This window comes from Rosa chinensis, chromosome 7, assembly GCF_002994745.2.
Source record: "Rosa chinensis cultivar Old Blush chromosome 7, RchiOBHm-V2, whole genome shotgun sequence".
In the NCBI taxonomy this organism is placed as follows: Eukaryota; Viridiplantae; Streptophyta; class Magnoliopsida; order Rosales; family Rosaceae; genus Rosa; species Rosa chinensis.
In genome coordinates this window covers 26,182,582-26,208,574 of record NC_037094.1, presented here as the reverse complement: position 1 = coordinate 26,208,574, position 25,993 = coordinate 26,182,582, and the positions used below count along the sequence as shown (strand labels likewise).

Genomic DNA, 25,993 nt, shown 5'->3' with positions numbered 1-25,993 from the left:
TGGATCTTCATCTTTTTTCAATTATCAATAAACTTTGTCAACTCATATAAAAAGAGTAATTAGGACAAAGAGAGAACAAATACTCTTCTTACCTCCCCAATTAATTTCTATACATGGCCTCATAATTTAATACAAAAAGTAAATTCAAAATAATCTGATTTGAAATTTCTTTAAATTAAATTTATTGAATATTTTGGTGAAGTTATTAGTCATTACTAATTAAGATCCAAGCTCCTTTTAAGATTTGATCGATATATATTATTAATTTGAGAATCTTTTCTAGAATCATCCATATTGCAAAACAAACAAAAAAATTATGATCAGGAATAACAAAAAAAAATATTTGTAATTGTCTACTTGTTCAGCACCTCCAAGAATCATGTTCTTGTTCCATTACTGAAAGTACACCAAAAATGTAGGAATCTCACTCACAAAATTCTTCGTGGTTGAATTGATAGAGGAGAAATTTTAAATACACACCCCTAATCACTTAATACACATCCCTATTATTTTATATTTCAAATTAGATTTTGTAGGTAGGTTAAATGACAAAAACAGACATCTATGCATTCTAGAAAAAAAAATAGTCATATTTTCCTTATATTATTCTATTTAAATATTTATGTATAAATAGTTAGATAAACACAAAAAATTTCTATACATGGCCTCCCAATTTAATACAAGAATAAAGTTAGAAACTATCTAATTTAATTTTTCCTTAAATAAATTGTAATTAAATGAGGTTAGAAACCATAATATTTAGAATTTCAAAATCAATGGCATTAAATATTTTTAAAACATATCACTTTACTCCCATTTTTTAGTTAATTTCCTTTTTTGTTCTAAGAGTTACGATTAATCAATTTATTTTCTAATATAAAACATCACATGTGAAAAAACTTTGTAACTGTTAATTTGTTTGATCCCTCTAATGGCAACTTTTTAGTTCCACTACTGTGGAGAAAGTGAGAAACTACTTATATAGTTTTGGTTGAATGTTCAACTCATAATTTTATACTTTATTAACATGGTGTTTGGCGGATGTGAGCTCAAATAACACAAAATCTATTTATATGCATCTATTTAAAGGGAACAATAATAAATTTTTATGGATTTCTCAATAACAAACACAAGTAATCAATATTGTCATTTACAAAACGTCAATATAATAGAATATACTAATCGTATTAAATAGTAATCCTAATATAGTAAAAAAGTAGGATATTTCATGATTTTTTAGATTAGGGATATTTTAGGTACTTTGGGTTGTGTATTTAGTAAAATATTAGAATGAGAAATTAAATGTGCGGTATATTAAGTATGGAGTGTGTATTAAGTAATTAGGGGTGTGTATTTAAAACTTCTCTTGATAGAGATAAAAAAAAAATGGTTGAAGACATAGATTTAATTGTTTAAGGGTATTTTGGTAAAACTAATGAGGTGTACCTAGCTTTTTAAATACTTAAAAAAGTGAATTAGAGGTTTAATAAGTAAGAGAGATCCAAATATCAAATTTGGAGGTCTAACTAAAACCACCCTTAATTGTTTAACTATACTCTATACTAAAAGGCAAATTCTAAAAATTGTTAATTGCTATTTAATGAATAGTGATGGGATGATTTTGCCCCTGTATGTTGCAGGATTTACCTTTTTCTTTACCCCGCAGCAATGCAGGGATTTAGCAACTAGTTTTTTTTTTTTGGTGAATAAAATGGTGGCTGAGTGAGTCACCACTTCGGGGCCTGGAGCAACTTGGATATGACTCCTCCCTAAGGGATGTTTTTCACAAGCTAGAGTTCGAACTAGAGACCTCCTATTACCAGGAGAAACCCTGCAACGTTCATCCCACTTGCAGCTAGCGTGTTTCTACTAAACCAACCCTATTGGGTTAGCAACTAGTTCTTTATGATAATGCCTCTGATTTATTAAATTTTGCTCTAAGTAAAAATGTCTTCTTGGTTATTAAAAAAAAAAAAGTATTATTAGAGGTTTCAGTCGAAGTGGGCAGATAAACCCTCTTCTCTTAAGGTTTACTCATCTCTTTTTAATTCTAAATTTAGAACAAATTATTCATGTATGAAACTTTAGTTGTCGGCTAATCTCTGAGTAGGTGGCAGAAAATGTTTGTTCTTTTTTAACTCCTCATCTCACTCAAAAAAGATGACTCATCTCATCTCATCTCTCTCATCTTTGTCCTAACCCTCATCTTTTCTTTAGATGGCAACGGTGGGTATAAGGATAGTGGCGGCGGTGGGCTTTGTGATGGCAGTTGCGACTGGCTTCAGGCATCAAGGTGGCCGCGGCTAATCCCCTTTTCTCTTCCTTCTTCTCTCCCAGCAGTTGTGGAGGCGAGGATCGATACCTTGTGGAATTGGAACTCTCAACTGTTTATACCAGTAGAGAGATGATCTGGATGTCTTTGCGGTTATGCTTTTGACTGGTTTTGGGAAGGGCTTGGTGGCGTCGGGGACTGCGGGTTGGAGAGGTTCGGACAATTCTTGGGGTGCAGCGGTGGTGGCTGGCACCGTGGTCGTACCTCTTGTCGTTGATGAGGTGCTAGGTGGCGCAACCGCTATTGGTGACCTTGGCGCTGAGATTCTGGGCGTAGGCTCGGGTTTGTAGCAATGGAGGTGGTCTGGAGGCCTTATGGGTCCCCCTTGATCACTTTCTGGGTCACCATGGTGACCTGCACAATAAATATATATATAGAGATATATATATATATATATATATGTGTGTGTGTGTGTGTTTGTTTATATATATAATATATATATAGAGATATATATATGTGTGTGTGTGTGTTTATATATATGTATATATATTTATATATGTGTGTGTTTATATATATAATATAATAATATATATAGAGATATATATATATATATATATATATATGTGTGTTATATATATGTGTGTGTGTGTGTGTGTGTGTGTGTGTGTGTGGAAGTTCTTATACTTCTATTATTCTATATAGAATATGTGTATATATATATATTCTACATATCGGTAATCGGTTGACCAATTAGATCGGGTTCAAAACTATGGTGAAATTGACTAAATTTTTAACCACACGCATAATTTATTGTAATAAACTCATCCAACGGTCGGTTTTTCCATTTTCTTTGAATTGATAGGGGTTGCTCTTTGGAGTGTATGATATATAAATATAGGTTTATAAGAGTAACTAAGTTTGACCTAGTTGATCGAATTCGAAACAATAACGAAATTGGCTAGATTTTCTACAATCACCATAAAACATTACAATCTCTCCATCGAGCGGTTGGTTTCTCCGAATTCATTTTCTACTTCATGGTTGCTTTAGAATGAACCTAAACAATTTAAATGCAATGTATAAGTCATACAACTAAAGGAATAAAATTGGTATACACCAATGTGTTTGTAATTAAATTTTTTTTTTTTATCTTATGTCCACGCACATCCATCGATGGAATATATACAAACGTGATGTGAAAAAATAAGCACGTTTCGCGGTTGCCACGCCATCGGTCAACCAATAAAACATATAAGTGACTACGGTTGACCAATCCGATCGGATTCGAAAATATGGTGAAATTGGCTAAATTTTTTACCACACTCATAATTTATTGTAATAAACTCATCCAACGGTCGGTTTTTTCATTTTCTTTGAATTGATAGGGGTTGCTCTTTGGAGTGTATGATATATAAATATAGGTTTATAAGAGTAACTACGTTTAACCTAGTTGATCGAATTCGAAACAATAACGAAATTGGCTAGATTTTCTACAATCACCATAAAACATTACAATCTCTCCATCGAGCGGTTGGTTTCTCCGAATTCATTTTCTACTTCATGGTTGCTTTAGAATGAACCTAAATAATTTAAATGCAATGTATAAGTCATACAACTAAAGGAATAAAATTGGTATACACCAATGTGTTTGTAATTAAAATTTATTTATTTTATCTTATGTCCACGCACATCCATCGATGGAATATATACAAACGTGATGTGAAAAAATAAGCACGTTTCGCGGTTGCCACGCCATCGGTCAACCAATAAAACATATAAGTGACTACGGTTGACCAATCCGATCGGATTCGAAAATATGGTGAAATTGGCTAAATTTTTTACCACACTCATAATTTATTGTAATAAACTCATCCAACGGTCGGTTTTTTCATTTTCTTTGAATTGATAGGGGTTGCTCTTTGGAGTGTATGATATATAAATATAGGTTTATAAGAGTAACTACGTTTGACCTAGTTGATCGAATTCGAAACAATAATGAAATTGGCTAGATTTTCTACAATCACCATAAAACATTACAATCTCTCCATCGAGCGGTTGATTTCTCCGAATTCATTTTCTACTTCATGGTTGCTTTAGAATGAACCTAAACAATTTAAATGCAATGTATAAGTCATACAACTAAAGGAATAAAATTGGTATACACCAATGTGTTTGTAATTAAAATTAATTTTTTTTATCTTATGTCCACGCACATCCATCGATGGAATATATACAAACGTGATGTGAAAAAATAAGCACGTTTCGCGGTTGCCACGCCATCGGTCAAACAATAAAACATATAAGTGACTACGGTTGACCAATCCGATCGGATTCTAAAATATGGTGAAATTGGCTAAATTTTTTACCGTACTCATAATTTATTGTAATAAACTCATCCAACGGTCGGTTTTTCCATTTTCTTTGAATTGATAGGGGTTGCTCTTTGGAGTGTATGATATATAAATATAGGTTTATAAAAAATTAGTGTCTTTAAAAATTTATTTATCAATAAATTAGTATCTATATATAAATATAGATTTTTTTTGGTACAATATAGTTATATAGATCTATTATCTTTGGTTGTATTTGATCATTATCCATTGAATTTCCAAAGCTTGATTAAAAAAAAGGGTTAATGCTCATACACCCCAAATTTGGGAAAATACTTCTCATACACCCCAGTGTATTATTTTTGTTCCCTTTTACACAACTTTTTCTCACTTTCTTTCCTACCTACCCGTCTTTTCAAAATTTCTACCATTAGTACCCCTTTGTGGTTTTGGTCTGTTAGAGTCTGCATCTGCATATGTCTCTGTCTCTTTCATAAATTTATATATGTTGTTTTAGAAACGTGGTGGGCCCATCAGAGTTTGTTTCATTTGAATATATGTATGAAGCTGACAGTCATCCTCTAATTCGAAAGGTAAACGGTACAATTTACTATTCATAATTTCAATTGTAGACAGACTTGAGCTTGTTGCTATATGCAAACATACTACTAAAGAACTGCAGAAAGAGAGAGAAAAACTGAGAAAATTAAAAACCTATCGGGACAGACTTGATAGAGAATCTCCCAATTACTGGGATATTATTTATAGACTTCAGACTAGAATCTATAAAATAGAAGAAGAGATAGAAAATCTCCTATATGTTCTGGAAGAGGAACAAAAACCTCTGAATTATTTGAGCATTGGTTAGATCCGCACCTCACTGGTATCAGAGCTTGTAAAAGGCTCAAAGGAGAACCCCTCCTTAATGGGGACAATGTCCGAATTGTTACTAGAGAAAATAAATTCTCTACTAAAAGCTTCTGATGAGAAATATCAGAAGATGTTACTAGAAATATCTAGATGTCAGTCGACACTAGAAACAATACCTGCTATAATCCACCAATTAGAAAGATTGGAAAACAAACTGGATTATATCAAAGATCTTCCAAAAACGGAAGAAGAAAGACTGACAAGTGTCAGTAGAAAAATCAAAGAACAGCAAAAAACGCTGGAAACTATACTGAAGGACAAGAAATTGCCTACAGTAAAAAAGAAGACTAATGGGTTCAAACCATTAGAGAAACCAGACTTAAATCGTGTTCCTAACATGATTTTTCTGGAACCATCTACTAGTCAGTCTAGTATCCGGTATGAAAATCCGGGAAATACAGAAAAAGAGAAATGAAGATGTTAAGCATCTTTGAAAAAAAGAAAGGAGTTCAACTCCTAAATTCTGAAGAATTTGAATACAATGAAATCGAGCATGAGGTAAAAAACTCCTCAATTCCAAAGCTAGATTTCAAACAGATCTACCGAAGGGGAACATTTGACCTGATGGACAGCCATCATTTCAAAATACTTGAATTCACAACCCCCTCAACAACAGGAGAAACAGATCTCTTGATGATCACCCCTGCTGAAGTTGCCAGAGCACAAGCAAAGCAATACCAATTTATGCACATTGGAGCAGTCCAAGTCGGCATAAAACTATTGGCAAGAGAAGGCATCAACTGTTCAGTCCTATGTGTCCTGCAAGACAACAGACTGACAGACTTCCAAGCTAGTCTGTTTGGGACTCTAGAAGCATCACTATGCAACCAGGTAGCATATTTCAACTGCTTCCCCAACTTTTCAACCAGCTTGAAAGATGCAGCCCACTGCCTCAGACTGAGAGTCAAGACAGACGGGATCTCAATGAAAGAAGATATGCAAGAATTGGCAATAGTATACAGAGTATACTACAAACTGATGAGCACCACAGTGGAACCAAAGACAAGGATCTCCAACATCCCTGGTCTCACTACTGGATTCCTCACCAACCAAAAGAACCATTCACAGCAGATTCACAAGGTTGCTTGGAATGAAGTAACTTTTCCTCTTGAATGAAAACTGTCCGGTCCAAAAAAGCTGCCGGAAAGAGCAAAAGCAAAGATCTACGAGAGTAGACGCACTGGAGAAATCAGCCTCAACTTTGAAGATCACAGGAAAAGTGATGTCTGTCCTGAAAACATCAGGATAAACAGCAGTCTTCTGAGAAGAAGCTACAGCACCAGAGAAGCCGGTGTCAGTGGTACAAAACCCACTATTGAAGAACCAATATCAGAAGAAGATCTGGAAGCTGATCTATGCAGACCAGTCCATATGCTCGGAGCTGAGAAGCTCTATGATCTTTACAAAGAAGCTGAGAATTGTGAAAGTCCTGAACGATTAGAAAAACTAATCGAGGAAATGAAAGAATTCAAATGCAGAAAGACAAGAAAAGTCTTTCCTTACCAAGATGTTGAAATGGAAGAAGGAGGAAGCTCCAGAACTTTCATAAAAAAAGAAACAAGGGAAATAAAACTCCCAGTTCAGAAAGCCCCCACGGGTAAAAAAGGAGAAAGAAATTCTCAAAGATTCGTCCCCGAGGACAATCTGCCAAGAGTTCCGATCACGAACTATGGCATCTGGTTGAATCTAGACAAGAGTCTAGACAAAAGAAAAACTATTGACCAATGGGTAGATAGCCTGATGATGGCTTCTGCACTGACCCTTGGAAAATTTGAAGCACCAGATTTGCAGGTGTACTATGAAACTACTCTCACCGGAGTAGCAAAAAAGTACTACCTATCTTTCAAGGAAACTACCAGAGGAAGAGACTGGCTTGAAGAGATAAAAAATTCAAAGTCTCCGTATGATTTTGCAGTACCCCTGTACGATCAATTCTGTGGAGATCTCTCAAATCTGAGTGAGAAAGCCAAAGAAACGGCAAAGTCGAATATCTATGCTCTCAAGATCTGTGACATGAGATATTTCGAAGAATACCTGAATGAATTTCAGGAATATTACTGTACAATTGGTGAACTAGAGAATACTGATCTAGTTAATCTGTTGCACAGAAAGCTCCCTGAACCATGGAGAACAGCTGTGAGAGAAAGCATAGCTGAAAAACCAATTGAAAGATTTTCAGTTGGAGGAATTGCCGACAGAATCCGGCAACTACTGAAGGAGCAATGCAAAGCCAATCTTAGAGCTAAGATGGCCAAGAAGCAACTCAAAGGAGTTGAAAATTTCTGTTACGGAATACTGGATATGCCCACTAACTGGGGATGTCATGAATCCAAATTCCACAGAAAGAAGAAAAAAGAAAAATATTACTCGAAAAAATTCAGAAAGAGTAATCAGAGAAAGAATTGGAGATTCAAGAAAAGCTCCAATTACAAGAAGCAACAGGATGAAGATCCAAAAAAGAAATTCTTCAAGAAAAAGAAGAATACTCAGCAGCATAAACAACCTAGCAAGAAAGCTTGCAGATGTTGGTTGTGTAAAGCTGAAGGGCACTATGCCAATGAATGCCCGGAAAAGGGTAACAGATCTACTAAAGCTCTCTTTGAAGAATATGAGCAAATAGTAGAGGTAGCAAACATGAAAGGCTACGAAATAGCCTATTCTGATGATGAAGATGACAACAGGTCAGTCTATTCTGCCTGGTCCGAAGAAGAAGAAAGTTCATCAGAAGAGTCTGAGATAGATTCTGAAGTAGAGTACTTCGAATCCAGACAAATGAACGTTTTGAAAGTCAAAAACTGGGAAGAAAGCAAGACAGAATCCTTCATGTCTTCTTATCAGGTCAACCCTGGTTCATTCGTCTGTGACTACTGCTTATGTCACGAGAAGGATGGACTCCCTATGTTCTGCGAAGAATCCAAGAAGACTTATCACCAAGAATGCTTCATAGCTGAAGCAAGAAGAAAAACCAAGAATGGTCTTGTCAGCCAATGGGTTGAGCAAGAATATGAAGAGTATTTTGCTGAGAAAAAAGCAAAAGAAGTTGAAACTCTGTTCCAGGAAACCATGGAACAAGCAAAGAATGTTGCAGCAACTGTAGTCCAAGAAACGACTATAGAACAACCATCTTCCTCAGAAATAAAGGAAGAAATCATCGGTGAAGAAACAATCGATGAAGATATTGAACTGGTTGAAATACCAGAAAATATCCATCTCTTAGAAAGACAAGAGATAGCTGCGGATACTGGTACATGGGATCTACTTGGCCAACCTTCCGGCAAGTTTGATTACAAAGTCAGATATGATCCTCCCCCCTGGTTCAGTAATCCAGACAGCAAAGAGATAACTCCTACAGATTGGGATGATGATGACAAATCACCCACTCAGGAAAATGTTCCAGAAGAATGTAAACCATTCATTCCAACGGAACAAGCTCAAGAAAATGAGCCTCACCAATCGAAAGTCGTCTCTACAAGTAGATACAGCAACTACATAGAGGTCGGACTCAAGTTCCCTGATCACCGGAAATATCATCTACATGCTTTTGTAGATAATGGATCAGGCTTTACTGTTGCAAAGAGATTTGCAATTCCAGAAGAACTCTGGAACGAAGACAAGAAAAAGTCAGCTACTGGTGTTACATTCGATGGAAGCCATCTCACCATGAAGAAAGTAGCAAAAAATGTTCATATCACCATTGGTGGAGGAACATTTATCATCCAGAATGTTTGGCAATCTGAAGGCCAAGGATCTGATTTCTTGTTGGGCAATGATTTTATTCTCCAACAACGATTCATTCAGGATGAGGAAGCGATAGGCTTCAGAAAAGGAGAACGGGTGTTCTGGGCTGACCGCCTCACACATGCATTCAGTGTAGTCGGTCCCGGTTTTACTACTCAGTATCAGAGATCGCAACAGAATAGTGGTGATCTTACCCCCTACAAACCCAAATTTCAACCCATACTCCAAATCAAACAACAAGAAGAACTGCTTGTTGAAGAATCTTCAGAAGAAGAAGAAGAAGCTAGTGAAGATGAAGAAGCTAGTTTCATCCATGAGCACAACCTCAAGCACTTTCAGAACAAGCTTGAGTCTCAACAAACTCCCACTCTTGACAAAATCAAGAAACTACTCGAGCAGAATGTGGATACAAATCCTCAGAAGTTTTGGGAAAAAGACCCAGTGGTCTGTGAATTGAGATTGCATGACATGAATGCTATCTGCCATGTCAAAGCCATTCCTCAGTACAAAGAGGAAGATCAAAAAGAATTCAGAAGTGATATTGAAGATCTCCTGAAGAAGAGATTAATTCAACCTTCCACTAGCCCTCATCATGCTCCAGCATTCTACGTGAGAAATCATGCAGAGAATCTAAGAGGAAAAGCTAGAATGGTTATTGACTATAGAGATGTCAATAAGAAGACTGTCAAAGACGGATATCAGATTGCTCAAGTCAGAGTCCTGATCAACCAGCTCAGAGGAGCTAAAGTCTTTTCGAAATTCGATGCAAAGTCGGGTTTCTGGCAGGTCAAGATGCATCCTGAGAGTGTACCTCTCACTGCATTTGGAACACCACAAGGTCATTACGAGTGGCTAGTAATGCCTTTTGGTCTCAAGCAAGCTCCCTCAATCTTTCAAAGAAAGATGGACAACATCTTCAAGCATGTAGCAGAGTTCTGCGTCGTCTACATAGATGACATCCTGGTCTTCTCCAAAAACAGAGAAGAACACATGAAGCACCTCCACGAGGTAGCAAAGCTGATAGTCCAGCATGGAATTATCCTAGGTGAGAAGAAAATCTTCTTTATCCTCGATGAAGTTGATTTCCTAGGAATAAACATCAAGAATGGAGTCATAAAGCTCCAACCTCACATCCTTGAAAAGATCTGGAAGTTCCCAGACAAAATTCCTGATGCTAAGAGTCTAGAGAGATTCCTTGGTGTCATAAATTATGGGAGAGATTTCATCCCTAGAATCTCAGGGTTAACAGCAATGTTATCTCCCAAGACAAGTTCCAAAAGAAAATGGAACTTCACAGAAGATGATGAAAAGATCGTGAAGCAGATAAAAGACCTCTGCAAGAACCTCCCTCCTCTTCAACAACCAGAAGAGAATGATGAAATTATCCTCCAGACAGATGCGAGTGATAATTACTGGTCCGGTGTTGTTCTGGCGAGAGCGCCTGGAACTAACATTGAAAAGATCTGCAAATTTTGTAGTGGCAAGTTCAGCCCTGCAGAACTGAATTATCCCACAGGGGAAAAAGAAATTTTAGCTGTCAAGAAAACGATTTTAAATTCTCCAGCTTATCTGGGAAAAACCTTTACTGTCCGCACCGATTGTGCTAGAGTAAAGAATTTTAAAAATTTTAAACTTGACAAAGCTGCGGATAGAGGAAGATTAGCCAACTGGCAATTGTTTCTTAACCAATATGATTACACTGTTGAATTAATTGCAGGAAACAAGAACTATCTTCCAGACGCATTGACCAGAGAACTGGCAATGTTCAGCCAAAGAGAAGACGACGAAGGTCGTAATCCCAGAAGCAGAAGGACTGGGAAAGAACAGGAATCTGAAGAAGATCCAAAAGAAACCAAGGAGAAAATCCTTAAAAGGTTTCTGCTAAGCTCAAAAGGCTTGGCCTCAACTGATCAATCCCAGGGTAAAGGATTGGCTAGCCCGTCTCAAACGGCAGACGGTAAAGGCACATCAAGACCGTTGACGGCTGCTGCTTTGCCAAAAAGCAGACCAACTCCTAGTGGAGTTATAAATGTTTTTAATTACGAATTAAGAACTTTTGATACTCCTGTGTTCAGAACTGGCAGGAGACTAGCGTATCACCAGAAGGCAATCCTGGACAATCTCTTATTTGCCTTTCAAGAAAGAAGCAGTGGATTAATGTTCCCAGCTCTGTTTGCATTAGCTGAAGAACTCTACGAGAATGGTAGACCACAAGGTGAAGAGCTTCATACACAGCAGAGTGCTGTAAGGAAAGAAAAACTATCCTTCCTTGAAAGTCCAGAAAGTGCTAGGGTCCCTATCATAGCACTCAATGAATCAGACTGGTATGAATTCCATAATCTGATAGGAAGGCACAATCCTGAAAACCTAGTTCCTCCAACCCTCTTTATTGTCTCAGGACCATATGTTGGAAGATACCTGGTAAATGTTCAGAGTGAACATCCTCAAGAACACAAGCTATGGCTTGTTGAAAATGGTTTTGTCCATAATTTATGGACTAAAACTAATGATGATCTGAGAGGCTTGCCGCCTATTATTGTCAACACGGTCAAGAACATCAGAAAAGACAACTGTATGCTTCGTCTGAAGTTCAGATCCACACCTCCTGAATGGATCCAGAAGACAGATGGTGAAGTTGAATATATTCCTCCGTATCATTATGTGAGAATTATTCAAAGAAGATATCTTCAACCAGCCTGTGTAGCATACAACGGCCAACCGAATTCTAGCATTCCCTGGATGAAGGCCATGGCTCTTGACTACATCAAAAAGATCATCTCTGAAGACATCAACAACACATTCCTGGCAGCAGGAGAAAAGACAATTATCACTGCTTACGATCATCCTGACGTAGTCAGCAGCGATATATTCCTATCTCTAACCAAGAAAGAGATAGACTCGACAATGGCATGCATGCGTTGGGTGGAAAAACTTGAAAATGACAACCACTACAAGATGTATGTTGATACAGACGTCGAGGATAATGCAACAACAACTCGCATGGCCCAGACAGACAACAACTCCTTTGTCTTTGGCCACCATTCTGAAACGGACGAGAACATGTGAAGCTACAGGTGAAGAATCAGCACCAAAATAGCAACTGTAGAGCTTTAGACTTTTCTAAAGCTACTTTTGCTTTTTCCTTTTCAAAAAGAAAAGGTTAAGTGAAAAACATTTCACTTTTTCCTTTTGCTTTTCCCTGACCGACCTCCACCAGCAGGAGCACTACGAAAAGCAGAAGTCACGGAGTTGTCCTGTACATTTTTGTATTTTGAATTCTAGTTTGAGTTCCGCTCCCTATATAAGGAGCTTCAGCTTCTCTTAGAAGGCATTCGAAAAATTCGAGAGATTCGAAGAATTGGGAAAATTGGGAAAATTCGGAAAATTCGAAAAATTCGAAAAATTCGAAAAATTCGGAAGATTCGAAAAATTCGAAAAATTCGAAAAATTCTAGATTCGAAAATTAGATCAGAAAAACCTCTCTGAAAAATAAAATAGAATAGCAGTGTGCTTCCTTTCCTGTTTAGGTGTGAAGTAGTGTGCTTCAATACAAGTAAGTAACTGTTCTCATTCTTATGGATAGCTAAACAGCTTTTGCTGTTTACCTGAGAATGAGGCTCTGATTGTTTAAAGTTTTATATGTATATTTGAATAAATAAATTCAGATGGATGTTCACCCACTTCTTTAATTTATAAAATGTTTATGTCATTATCTTTACATATTGTAATCATCTTTATCATGCATAGTTTACTATGTCAAAGTTTGAACATTCGAATGCATGCATCCCATGGAAAGCTAAAGTTCTAAAGCCTTACTGTTCAGCCAAAAGAATCAGTTTTAAAACAGAAAAATTAGGACAAGCAGCAGTGATTCCGCCCTGTGAGTAGCCGTTTAGACAGGAAGTCGTTAGGCGAAATGTGGCATGTTGAAGGCTAGTCTTGTTTTTGTTTTAATGTTTTTTGTTGTTTCCTTTTGACTGAATAGAACGGTAGAAGAATCTAAGGTCAACATAGGATACAGATGGCATTTGATTGTTAAAACTATCCCTGTTAGTCTTTGTCTTTTGTCAACAGTGAATTACCAAAGTGTTGGGCAGTTGGGAAAAATACCAAGGATTTTTGGGTATGCGGGAATTACCCCTAAAAAAAAAAACTTGTGTCTTTAAATATTTATTTATAAATAAAGCCCGCAAGGCCCGGCCCAAAAAAGCCCGCAAGGCCAAGCCCGGCCCGGCCCGAAAAAGCCCGCAAGGCCCGCTTTATATGGACGGGCTTGGATCCTTTGATTTTTAATAAAGCCCGGCCCGGCCCGGCCCGCAATTATTTAAAAATATGGCAAGGCCCGGGCCGGCCCGGCCCGAGCCCGCTATGAATGGGCCGGGCCGGGCCCGGCCCGGCCCGTTGACGACCCCTAAAATACACTGTACTCATGACTTAGAGGGTAAAATAACACATAAAAGGAAGTGAATGGTAGGTGACCTGGAAACCCACGGGTAAACTTGCTCTTAGGCAAGAAGTGGGGCTATTTGTTGACCAACATAAAATTCGCGGGAAGAGTACAAATACACTAAACTTGAGGGACCTTCCTGTGATTTATATCTTATGGTATGTTTTCTATTCTGGCCAACACTCAAAACAGGTAGAGAAGAATGGCGAGCTCAACCTCCGGCGGAAGAAGCAGCAGCAGAGAGAATACGGCAAAAAACATGGTCTCCGATCAGATTTCTCAGGCCGTACTATCCACTTCCAACCTCCTCCACCTCATGCAGCAGTCCTCGCCTTCCCAGGTATCACCTCCCTGCTCTTTATTCCTCTTCTCAATTCCTCTGTCTCAATATGTATGGAAGCTTCAATGGAAAGTGATCAAATTGTCTTCTTCTTCTTTTTTTTTTTTTTTTAATATCAAACCAATTTGCAAACTGGGCTTTTATCGGATTTGGGAATGGTGCATACATTGCAGAGAATCTTTTTTAATGCCATTTGAAGATTTGAATTTGAACTGATTCTAGATGGCTGGGGTGGTTTAGCTCAAAGATAGTACAAATAATGGAGGAAGAATGTAATGGAAAGATGGGTACAGAAGGAAAAGAGTTAAGGATGTGTATCTGGCCACTAGAAGAGTAATAGTACTAGAAAACAATGTGGGCATTATCAGATATTCTTCCTGGTGAAGGATTGTAAAATCGATACAAGTGGGCGTATGGATTTCATTAAAATGCTTGGTTAGAAGCTAGGGAATGTGTTGTTACTACTTCTGGGGGTACGTATTGACATGTGTTTCAAATGGGAATTTCTTTGCTCAAATGAGTGTTAATTCTGTTTTGGTTAGACTGTTCGGGCCATGAGGAAAGGGGGTGTTGATAGTGAGATCATCAAAAACTGACCTTGAAACCGTGATGATGCAATAAAGACGTTTGGAAGGATGAGGGAGTGGAGATGCCTTGGCTTTCTATTGGGAAGCTGAAGACTGTAATTTTGGAGGTAGAGTAAGTCTTCATGAGAATTATTGTTAAAAGATAGAGTCAGTGACAGAGATGGAAATATGTGTCTGGAAGGAGAAGGAATGAGTTTCAGGGGAAACTACTCAAGTCAGTACACATAAGTGTCCCCAACATCACTCTTGTTTCTACTTTTATACTTGAGAGTAGTTCTTGTTGGCAAAGCTCAAGGAGATGGGGTGCCAGATGGATCAAAAGCATCAGTAAGCACCTATGAGGGTTAGGCTGGCCTGGACTCAGAGAAGCCTTGGCGCCGTATGCAGCCTGATAATATAACTCTTCTAAATCTGTATTTTGGAATGTTTACTCTTGTGAAAGTTCTCTTGCTTGCAAGTTTTCAGATATGGAATGTAACTATATGTCTATATCTATATTTATAGTGCAATGTGACTTGCTCATTCCTGCAAGGTAACTGGACAGTAATGTAAAACAGTAAAGGGGTCATGAGTCATCAGTTTGCAGTATGTCTATGTAGTGCCACTTGACTTTGCCTCGTTTGCCTATTTTCCATGGTTACATATTCTGATCTCTTCTCTTCTGCAGACCCAACTGATAAAGCTTCCAAAGAACCTTTTGCTCAAATCATCTACAATCAAGAATACTGGAAATGTACGCTAATTTCTTTTGCCAAGATGATCTTGACTATAACAATCACATGTAGATTTTATTTACCTCTTCCTGTGTTTGTTGCTTTTTCTTGCAGTTATTGGAGCAGATGCCTCAAGTCATTTCATCTCTGGATGCACATATGGAAACTGGGTTGCAAAGGTTGTACTCGTGTAGGCTTTCTTTTGCCAAACCTTTTTTCGCAAAGCGTAAAGCAACTCTTTGTTCATTGAGGAATTTTAATTAACACTGTTAATGTGTTGCTAAATTCTTTCGCTTAGTATTCCCCTAAGAAATATAAGCTTACATAACTGTGGGATCAAAACATTATAATTTTATTGTTTGACGAATTACCAATATATAGATTTCAAACATCCAGCAATCTGACTCAACAAGATGGATGCTTGCACATCATGTTTTGCCATTGATCCATGTTCCCAAGCCACTTGGGCATTGCTGCTTATTACATAGACGGAATAGTGATTGGAATAGTTGATAGGCTTTAAAAGTAAAACCCTGATAACTGGTTTGATCTGCACTATTCCATGCACTAGTAATAATCTGCAACTGCAGGATAGCTATCTTTTAGTGCTGTTTTCCTAACATGGTTACAATTTTTGCAGTCTGCCTCATCTGCAAACTGTAATCCAACTACTTGCAAATATGGAAAGCTGCCGACTCAGTTCTCTCTCACAAGCTCATGTCCTTCAAGAGGTTAATAACTCTCTTTCTTGTTGTCATGTGTTATGTAATAATTGACCCATTTTTTTTTTTGGTATGAAGTATAAATTAATTCAAACTAAATAGACCAAAGTGAGTATATACGTAACAATGAGTGTAAGTATACGTTGTGCAAAGTTGAGTCGTGAGCCTATTAATGAAGCAAATTCATGATAGTCAAAATATTACTGCTTTTAGTTGTTCTTGAAAGACCTTAGTGATACTGATGGCTAAGTTTGATCAGTGCATACGAACAGGAGCTCTTTCATTTGCATTACCTTATACATGCTTCATATTTTTTTCCCTACCAGGAACATGAGAGAGAAAACCAACCTTCAAATGTGGAGTGACAATATGCACTACGCAGCACTTATTGAAGATTGTATTGACAAGCTAACATAATGCTGGTCAAATGACACCTTCGGAGTTCTTGTTCAGGATAATCAGAGTAAATTATATGTGATCCCAATGTACATAAACACATTATAAGATAATGTCAGTAGATTGAATAAATGAAGTTATTCTTTCTGTTTTTTAATGGAAAGAAACTGTGTTGCTTGACCAATGTGCTGTGATCCCTTGAATGTTCTGAATTTCACATAGACGTTCTCACCAGTTGCACGCTAATATTTGCTGCAAGATTGGTTGCTCATGAATGTCGTTAGTACTTATAAAATATGTATCAGAGTACAGATTGCCAAGTTTATGTGTATGTCTGGGCGAGCTGATTTATACTATCAGAGGGCGATATAATGCAGGGTCTTCTAAAGGGGAACAAGTCTCAGTTGTCCTTTCTATTGATTCAATATCAATTTCTGTGGAAAGCGAGTTGAGATTGCGAAAGATAGAACAGATCTCCTTGTGCTTCAGATAGAGACAGGGCTCAAAACTCCCATGAGGTTGGCCTCTCTGTGTTCTATTGCCATGCTTTTTGTGCTTCTGGTATTTCTTTTGAACTACGAGACACACAGGCTAGAAATACTGTTTTTCTTTGTGGCTTTTACTGAAATAATTCAGTTATTCGAAAAGAAATATCAAAATGTGCTTTTGGTTGTATAGCAATCACGAATCACCTTATTCATGTTTGAAAATGTGCGTCTTAGTTTCCATATGATTTGATGAAAGCATTAGTGCTACTAATCATTTGTTGTACTAAGTCTTTGGTTCACAACTTTATTTATGATGATCTTCATGCCTACAAACATTTGTATATTACATTATGTCTATTTCCATGACTTATTTGAGAAAATTGGGGATACACTTTATATAGGGCAACCCTAGCTAGAAACAAAAAAAAAAAAAGAGGGGGGTCAAAGTTGCATTGTTGCAGACAACTTCATATAGGATGACCATAGCTAGAAACAAAAAGAGATGGGTCAAAGTTGCATTGTTGCAGACAACTATGTTCTTAATATCATAAATTAGCATCCAGTGAATGTGAAATGACAATTACTTAACCCCTAAATTAGGAAGCATGTAAAACAAAGATTAAGGAAACAGAAGTTGCAAAATCTCGTTAGCTAAACACTGATATTTGTTTATGCTTAGAATGAGAGATCTTAATCTAAGTATAATACTTATGTAAATAGGAATTTAAGTTCAACATGTCCATGGACTGACAACAGTAAAAGATTTTATTGTGCTTCAATCAATTAAATTTCCGTAGTCACAGAAGTTTTCGGTGAACTTAGTAATTATACCTCCTTCCCTGATGTTCATATTCCCCTTTTTTCAGAGTTAAAAAAATTAACTGATTATGGGTGTCTGCTCAAATCTGTTTAACATATTTTTACATAAGATACATTTAGTACTCATCACTCACTGATCTGTGGTGGAGGCATTGTAGTATCGAAGGATTTTTTCCTGACCAGAAGGCAGGTGATCTTTGAAGTCTGGCCATGAGAGTTGTCCAGACTACATAGAACAAAGTCAGGCCTGTGGAGCATGAGGTTCAAGTGGTCCTCCCCAATGACCAGTGCAGTTGCATCAAGAAGAACATGCCATGAGTTGCGGTGAGCTTCTGAAATCCAATGCAGTGAGTGATGAATCCCATTTATAAATGCTGGATAAGAAAAGAGCCCTTTCAGCTTGTGCTTGCTTTTCTTCCTGAAATACTGGCTTAGTTGTGAACCCTTGATCCTCAAATCCAACCAAGACTCTGGTGCCACAATCACTTTGGAATCCTTGTAACCGGCAAAGTCCTTTATGACTTCTTCTTCTTCTTCATCTCCTCCAATAACAGTCATGTAGTAGTTCCCCCTATAGAATGGATAGCTCTCCGCTACCAACACCTTGGCGTCTCTATAGTTTGGGGTGAAGAGAACAAGGTACTCATCATCAGGCAATCCACAGTGCTTCAAGACCTTGTTTCGAGCTTGCACCTCAGGGATTGAGATGAAGCTTCCGGGAAAGGAGGATTTCTTGGTGAGGATGTCAAGCAACCTTGATGTCTCCAACTGAGTCCTGTCCAAGTCAGGAAGATTGCTTCCAGAGAATGGTGATGGGGACTCCCTCAAAGTGGTGCCCCATGGTGACTTTTTCTTATCATCAGGAGTGAGCGGATCAGGAGATTCTTCATTGATGCAAATGCTAGAGTAGTCGAACTTTTCTCCTTCAACAAGACCGGCATAATGTGGGTACTTTGCCAACACATATTGCTGAACATATTCCCTTTCAGCTGGTGTAATGGGGCCTGACCATCTCAGATCTAGGCCATCCCCATGGAGTGTTGATATGGCTTCAGCAATAATGTGAGGCGGAATCATGGTATGTACTTTCTGTTGTATTCCAAATTTAACCATTTAAACTCTAGTCAGATCCAGATTTATTGAGATCGATATCTGAAATTGAATTTGAGTAATTAAACATGCTTTAAAAGGGTTCAAGATTTACCTTGATAACCATACTTCTTGGTCTGCCATCTTCTATTGTTGGTTTGTATATAGAAGCAAAGAGGGATTTTTTGCATTGACCTTCCTTCATAGCCTAATTTTTTTTTTCATATTATCACTAAAATTGTCACACATTTTTCTAAAAGAACTAGAGATCTTAGATCATAGGAAATGAAGAAGCTCTTTATATAAGCAACATACCTCAGCCCCTGCTTTTGTGACAATTTCAGCAGTGTTCCTCCCCATGTCAATTCTCACTACTGCTTGATAAAAACAGAAGATTTGCTTAGAGGATTTTGATGTTAGAAGCCAACATATTAAGAACATAGGATCAAAAACACAGTTATATATGTAAAACCCTTCAGGAAAAAACACCAGAAGATCACTGTTGCTGCAAAATTGGTTTAAAGCAACCAGAAGATCAAGATTGAAAAGCTGAGGTATTGTTCACTGGGTGCCAAGGAACTAGAGGAAACCTCTAGGAAATGGACAAACAGAAAGAAACTGAAACATATAGAGAATGGTATGAAGACAAGTGTTAATCCCCATGCTCCCAAAATCATGACACAAATCCCAAAGCAAAGACAAGTCAAAAACCAGAGTATGATTTTATCAAAACAAGTGAAAGTATGAAAATCTGATTTTCAGAAGTTGTAGATAGTTGAAACCCCACATAAGACATTCAAAAACCAGTAGCTCATACCTATTTCAAACCTAGATGAAAGGAAAAAAGCCACACTAAACTCAAAAACTCTGATAGTATACCTCTTCATTCATACCTTTTTCCAAGTTGATTGAAAATTCCACACTGAAACACGCAAATAGATGGAGTAGTGCAAGTGAAACAAAGGGAGCTGATCAGACAGAGCAATCTGTTTGGTTGGGGGGATGAGAAAGATAGGGATGTAAAGGAAAACTTTTTTAACCACACCGAGTCTTCTGACCGCAGACAATTCTCTGCTCAACATTCTTCGACATTCTCTCGGCAAAATATTGTTATATGCAAGACCCAAACAGTTTTTATAAAATTCTAGAACAAACCAAAATTTACTCTTTCTTTTTCTCAATCTTCTGTAATGGTGAACTATGTTTTCAAACAGAGAGGGGATATATACACAGAAGCCGTTTGGATATACCCAAGGCAAGAACTTCCATATGGACAAAGTCATAAAATCCTCTCATTTTTTATTTAAGCAAATTGGGATTAAAATAAGAAATACACGGTTGCATTCACTCTTAGTGATGTTGCTTCGATTCATTGGATCAAAAAATGGGCTTGCCGTATACAGACTTATATTTCAGTTTCAAAGGAATTATTATAGTCTCTCCCCTCAATGGCTCTTGTTATAAACTAACAAAGAGTCAGTCTTCTAACAATTTTTTCTCTTTTCTTTTTCCCTCCTTTGGTTGAAGTTTACGGTATGCTCTTTCCATGAAGCTGTTATTGAAAAGGACTTCTCCCAGTACAGGGACCTTCATTGGCTTGATGAGTCTTTGGGGTTAGAATTTTTCAGCACCAGGGAAGGTCCGGAGTCTTTTAATCCTTTACCTTGTATGGGACTTCAAAGAGAAATTGGACATTGTCGTGTCAAATGGTTTGAAACAGAAAAACAGAAAACGTATGTAGCGCGATCAAATGTGTTGGACTATTGTAGTTGTAGTTTAGTTCTGTAATTGAACATCAGAAAATATATGTGATCAGTGTTGAGTCCCACATTAGCGCTATTGTGTGCAAAAGTCTACATTGCTAACATACTTGATCGATTTTAATTTCGATTTCATGTGGGCTCGTACATCTCTGAGAGTATAGTGTTGAGGCCTTAGGAAGGAAGGGAAGGGAAGTTACGGTTGTGGCTCATTTTTGTGCACCCATTGGACGAGTCGAGCAGAAAATTTTCCCATCACAGCCAGTCTTACAAACCTTGTAGCTCAGGGTCATTCTGACACAAGTTTGAGGTATTGCACTATTAACATTTCAAACTGAAATACAGAAAAATATAATTGCTATACAATATCATGTATTTTAACTGGAAAATAAAACATCAACACTTAAAAAAAGTTCTTATTATAAACTATGAACAATTGACTTTCATTGAGTTGACAAGTTCTTATTATATCTCTCTCCAACGGCTGGCTGATGAAATCTCCCCCACTTCAACCACTTCAAATTGATAGATTCGTTCCAACAAACAAACGGTAGCACAAAAAGGGAAAGTCCACTGTAGCTCAACCACCAAGATGGTGTTGCAGAAAGAAAATGATGCAACTGGAGGGTCTGGCTTAAAAACCATAGGAATTCCAAAGTACAGCCATGAAATTTAAAAGATATTTCCGTTGGAAGACTATTTCTAGTCCCATCTTCTCTAGTTAGATTCTGCTCACCGGCTAGGGGATCCGTTTAGGTACACTAGACACTTCCCATATCCCATGCATGGAGACAAGGAAGTTACCAGAGATAATTCAGTTACTAAATAAGAGGAAAAAAGTGTGTAAAATAAGTATAAAATCATTGGTTTTTAATTCTTTGTTTTGTTAATTATTACAAGCTCTCTTTTCTTAATAATAATATAAATAGATAGATAACGCACTTAATTTATTAAAGTCTATCGAAGTAAGAAGGGTAATATAAAAGGTTTTGCACGCAGTTGGAAAACAAACTCGATCATTTTACTTGATAATAGTATAGATTAGTAACAAAGAATTAGCTTGATGCAGGGAGATTTGGCTAAAGGCTACATTCAGATACACTGATACAAACGATCGAGCACAAGCTGCACAATGCAGTGGTGCATTTGGCAAGGGGCTAGCTAGTTTACTATAATGGAGCGAGTCAACTACTTCATAAGATGTTTGAAATTAGGGTAAATCCCGTAATAGTACATGTTTATCATCAATCGACCAATACAAAATTACCAATTAATTTCGCTGTCAAACAAATTGGCGTCCCTCTCCATATTTTCGTTAAACACGCGCGCCCGCGCGTGTCTATATATATATATATATATACACACACACACACACACATACCAGATAAGAAGCAGACGTCCGCACAGACGGAAAAGTGCGGACGTCCCTCCTCCAGCCTCGATCAAGCGGCATTTCAGGTGCTGCGGTTGCCGGATGAACCCTCTGGACATCCCGGACGGCGTCACCATCAAGGCGAAGGCTCAGCTGATCGGAATCGAAGGTGTGCGCGGCGAGCTAGCCTGAAACCATGGAAGCCCATGGAGGTCAACTTTGAACTCTTCATCGACGACTCCAGCGGCAAGCAGAGGCCGGAGGAGGGACGTCCGCACTTTTCCATCTGTGTGGACGTCCTCTTCTGAACGACTATATATATATATATATATATATATATATATATTGGGGGGGGGGGTGGAAATTTAGGTACCACTTTGGGCAGATTTATGCCAACTTATGAACTCATAGGAGCTAATGTTGAGGGAATCTCTTTTCTTTCTGGTATGATTTGATCGATTACAGTTCAAGTATCGGGATTTACTCTTGGTATATATGTATATATTAGTACATTAATGCACCGGAGAATTTTCCTTTTGATAAGGTTAATGAAGCTAAACTTCAAATGAAAATGACTAGCAATTCGAGGATAAGAAGAGTTAGTTGAAGTCTCCACAACTTTTGTCTATATTTGTCAAGTACGTTAGGTGTTATTAACCATCGGCTTCATCACCAAGTCATTAACAAAACGAGGTATACAAGGGAAGTTCTACATTCTCAAAATGGATTTGATGATCATTTTGGAATCGTACCTCATTGTAATAAAAGCGTCCTTCTAAACCATCGGCTTCATCACCAAGTCATTAATAAAAAATGATGGAGTACCTTAATGGTGTTGATCAAACTTGGATTAATTGAATAGTACATCATTGTAATAACAATGTACTAGTAAATCCTCCTCCTTCTTCTTTATAATTTTAATGTAATTGAGTAGTAAGCTGTGATCTTTATCATATAACCTAACTTGGAGTATAGCTTTTAGCTTGGGTGATAAAGCACTTATCCTCCATTGCCAATCACAAAAGGAGGAAGCATCTTATTATATTATTCAAGTTTCTTAATTGAAGAAAACTTTGAAGAAATAACAATACAATCGACCAATTATCAAAAAAGTACATTAGAAATTTGTCATATTGGAATATTAAATACAAATGCACACATCAAACCAAGCACAAGAAATTGAAAACCTCCCAATGGAAAGAGAATTTTCTATTGACGGTAAATCTTATTTGTTATAATATAGGAAGAGTGATAAAATTGGATCAATCATGATGAGGCAACAGGTTGTTACCTCTTATTTTAACTAAACAATAGTTTCCAGAATCCAGCAACACCAGCATATAAGAACAGCTGGTTCAAGTGAGATCCTCACAGTTGGCTCTTGTTCTATATTAACCTGTATGAGTTGTTCGTTCTAAAATTTAGTGATATGTTTTGGAAAACTCAAGATTCAATTAGTTTATTATGAAATACAATGAGAATCATTGGATTACCGATCCACCGATTAAACATTAATTCAACCAAAACTCTAAGATTAATTCAACCAAAAACTCAAGCAAATACTTACTTGAGTGAAGTAATCATGCATGCAAAGTTAATTGCAAACATCGATGCAATTCAACATGTATGATTTTCTTTTTCCTATCAGGACTAACTCAGTGCATAGTTAGTCATCATCAATATAAAGTCAATAACATAGCCGATCTTTCGTAGGGCTAGCTAGCTTGATACGACTGTGTTTATAAGATAAGTTGACTTGTATATATTGTGATATGAGAATGAATAGTTATTAAGTAAAACAGCTAAGTGTTTGGTTAATTAATTACAGTAGCAAAGTGTTTTACCTAACTTGAAAGTAAAAGAATTACAGTAAAAATAAGCTGCTTCCATAAGAGCTCTAGCTTAAAAAAAAAAAAAATGTTATTTTTGTTTTAGAAAAACTGAATTTGAGATGAATTTGCTGTGTATTCTCATTGATAATAGGGGCCTCTTTATATAGAGGATTACAATACATAGAATCTCAATCGTACAAGGAAAGTAATCGTACATTGAATAGGAATCTAGATCCTTCTAATTTAACCCTATTACCACTAAGTCAAGTAACCTAGAGTTTGGGCCAAACACAAATAGAGATATCCTTAAACACTCCCCCTTGTGTTGTCCAAACGTGGTGCTTCTCTCGTTGCCTCGTTAAAAACCTTGCCGAGTAACAAAAACCCAGTGGGACAAAAATAACCTCGGTCGAAGGGGAAAAAGAGCACAACACACCCTTCACGTTTCGAGCTGAACATGTAGACATCTCCCCCTGATGTCTGCGCCTCCCCCTGATGACTACGATCATGGGAGTTCAGATAATTTCCGCAAGCCAATTCTTGCCACATGTTTCTCGAACGTGGATTTGGGCAATGACTTAGTAAACAAGTCTGCCTCATTGTCCTCAGATCGAACCTGGTTTACTTTGATCTTGAGGAGCTTCTGTTGTTGCTGATTGTAGAAGAATTTAGGCGATATATGCTTGGTGTTGTCGCCTTTGATGTAGCCTTGCTTCATTTGTTCAATGCAAGCAGCATTATCCTCATAAATGCTCGTTGGCTCATCTGTGGTAGACTTCAAACCACAATTACTTCGAATATGCGTAACTATGGATCGAAGCCATATACATTCACGAACTGCTTCATGAAGAGCAATAATCTCTGCATGATTCGAAGAGGTGGCGACTAAGGTCTGCTTTGTAGACCTCCAAGATATCGCGGTCTTTCCCATGGTGAAAACATAACCAGTTTGGGAGCGACCTTTGTGTGGGTCAGAGAGGTACCCAGCATCAGCAAAACCTTCCAGAACACTTATATCGTTTTGGGATGGGGATAGGGAACGCAGTCCACCATGTGTGGCTTCCCTGGCACTTGATGGGTCCGAATCCATCTTCTCTCTGTAGGGATAGAACAAGCCCATATCGATCGTACCACTTAGGTATCGAAAGATATCTTTAACACCAGTCCAATGGCGTTGTGTAGGCGCAGAGCTATATCTAGCTAGCAAGTTCACAGCGAATGAGATATCCGGTCTTGTGCATTGTGCTAAGTACAATAATGCGCCTATTGCACTTAGGTAGGGCACTTCTGCCTCTAGCACTTCTTCATCGTCATCTTTTGGACGAAATTGATCTTTCTTTGGATCAAGACTACGGACGACCATTGGGGTGCTTGAAGGCTTAATCTTATCAGTGTTGAAACGCCTAAGCATCTTTTGGGTATAAGCTGATTGATGAATCAGGATACCATCTCTACGGTGCTCAAGTTCTAAACCGAGGCAAAACCGTGTTTTCCCAAGATCTTTCATCTCAAACTCGGATTTCAAGTGTTCAGCGGTTTCCCTTAACTCTTTAAGGGTGCCAATTATGTTCATGTCATCGACATAAACCGCTACTATTGCAAATCTGGAACTTGTCCCTTTTATGAACACACATGGGCATAGTTCATTGTTGACATATCCCTTTCCAATCAAGTAGTCACTTAGACGGTTATACCACATCCGTCCGGATTGTTTCAATCCATATAGTGAGCGTTTCAATCTAATTGCAAACGTGCTCCGTGGTTTAGAGCCACTTGATTTGGGTAACTGAATTCCGTCTGGAATCTTCATGTATATCTCTGTATCTAGATCCCCATATAGATACGCAGTAACCACATCCATAAGCTGCATGTTCAGTTTTTCGGAAACCACCAAACTGACAAGGTAGTGGAACGTTATGACGTCCATTACGGGAGAATAGGTCTCCTCGTAGTCGATTCCAGGGCGTTGTGAGAAACCTTGAGCCACAAGGCGAGCTTTGTACCTTACAATCTCGTTTTTCTCATTACGCTTTCTAACGAATACCCATTTGTGACCAACTGGTTTGGTGTTGGGCGGTATTGGCACAACTGGTCCGAATACCTTTCTTTTCGGTAGAGAATCAAGTTCTGCCTGGATCGCATCTTTCCACTTTGGCCA

The 25,993-nt window shown here is 37.8% G+C and overlaps 2 protein-coding genes across 4 annotated transcripts; one reads left to right on the top strand and one right to left on the bottom strand.

Annotated features, from left to right (window-relative positions):
* The first annotated feature begins 13,878 nt into the window (after positions 1-13,878).
* LOC112180555 (tobamovirus multiplication protein 2B) lies at positions 13,879-17,201 on the top strand. Its single transcript, XM_024319113.2, has 5 exons — positions 13,879-14,057; positions 15,312-15,377; positions 15,472-15,536; positions 15,998-16,088; positions 16,406-17,201. Exons 1-5 carry the CDS (start codon positions 13,920-13,922, stop codon positions 16,442-16,444), a joined length of 399 nt encoding a protein of 132 aa, XP_024174881.1. The 5' UTR covers positions 13,879-13,919; the 3' UTR covers positions 16,445-17,201.
* A 496-nt stretch (positions 17,202-17,697) lies between these two features.
* LOC112180554 lies at positions 17,698-20,067 on the bottom strand. 3 transcript variants are annotated; one of them, XM_024319111.2, is made up of 4 exons: positions 19,751-20,067; positions 19,187-19,245; positions 18,987-19,079; positions 17,698-18,871 (listed from the first exon to the last, which is right to left on the bottom strand). In XM_024319111.2, the coding sequence occupies exons 2-4, from the start codon at positions 19,229-19,231 to the stop codon at positions 17,909-17,911; spliced, it is 1,101 nt and encodes a 366-aa protein (XP_024174879.1). In that variant the 5' UTR covers positions 19,232-19,245; positions 19,751-20,067; the 3' UTR covers positions 17,698-17,908. The 3 variants fall into 3 exon arrangements, with proteins under 3 accessions (XP_024174879.1, XP_024174878.1, XP_040365853.1); XM_024319110.2 differs by having other exon boundaries at positions 19,765-20,067; XM_040509919.1 differs by lacking the exon at positions 19,751-20,067 and having other exon boundaries at positions 19,187-19,371.
* Positions 20,068-25,993: the final 5,926 nt, after the last annotated feature.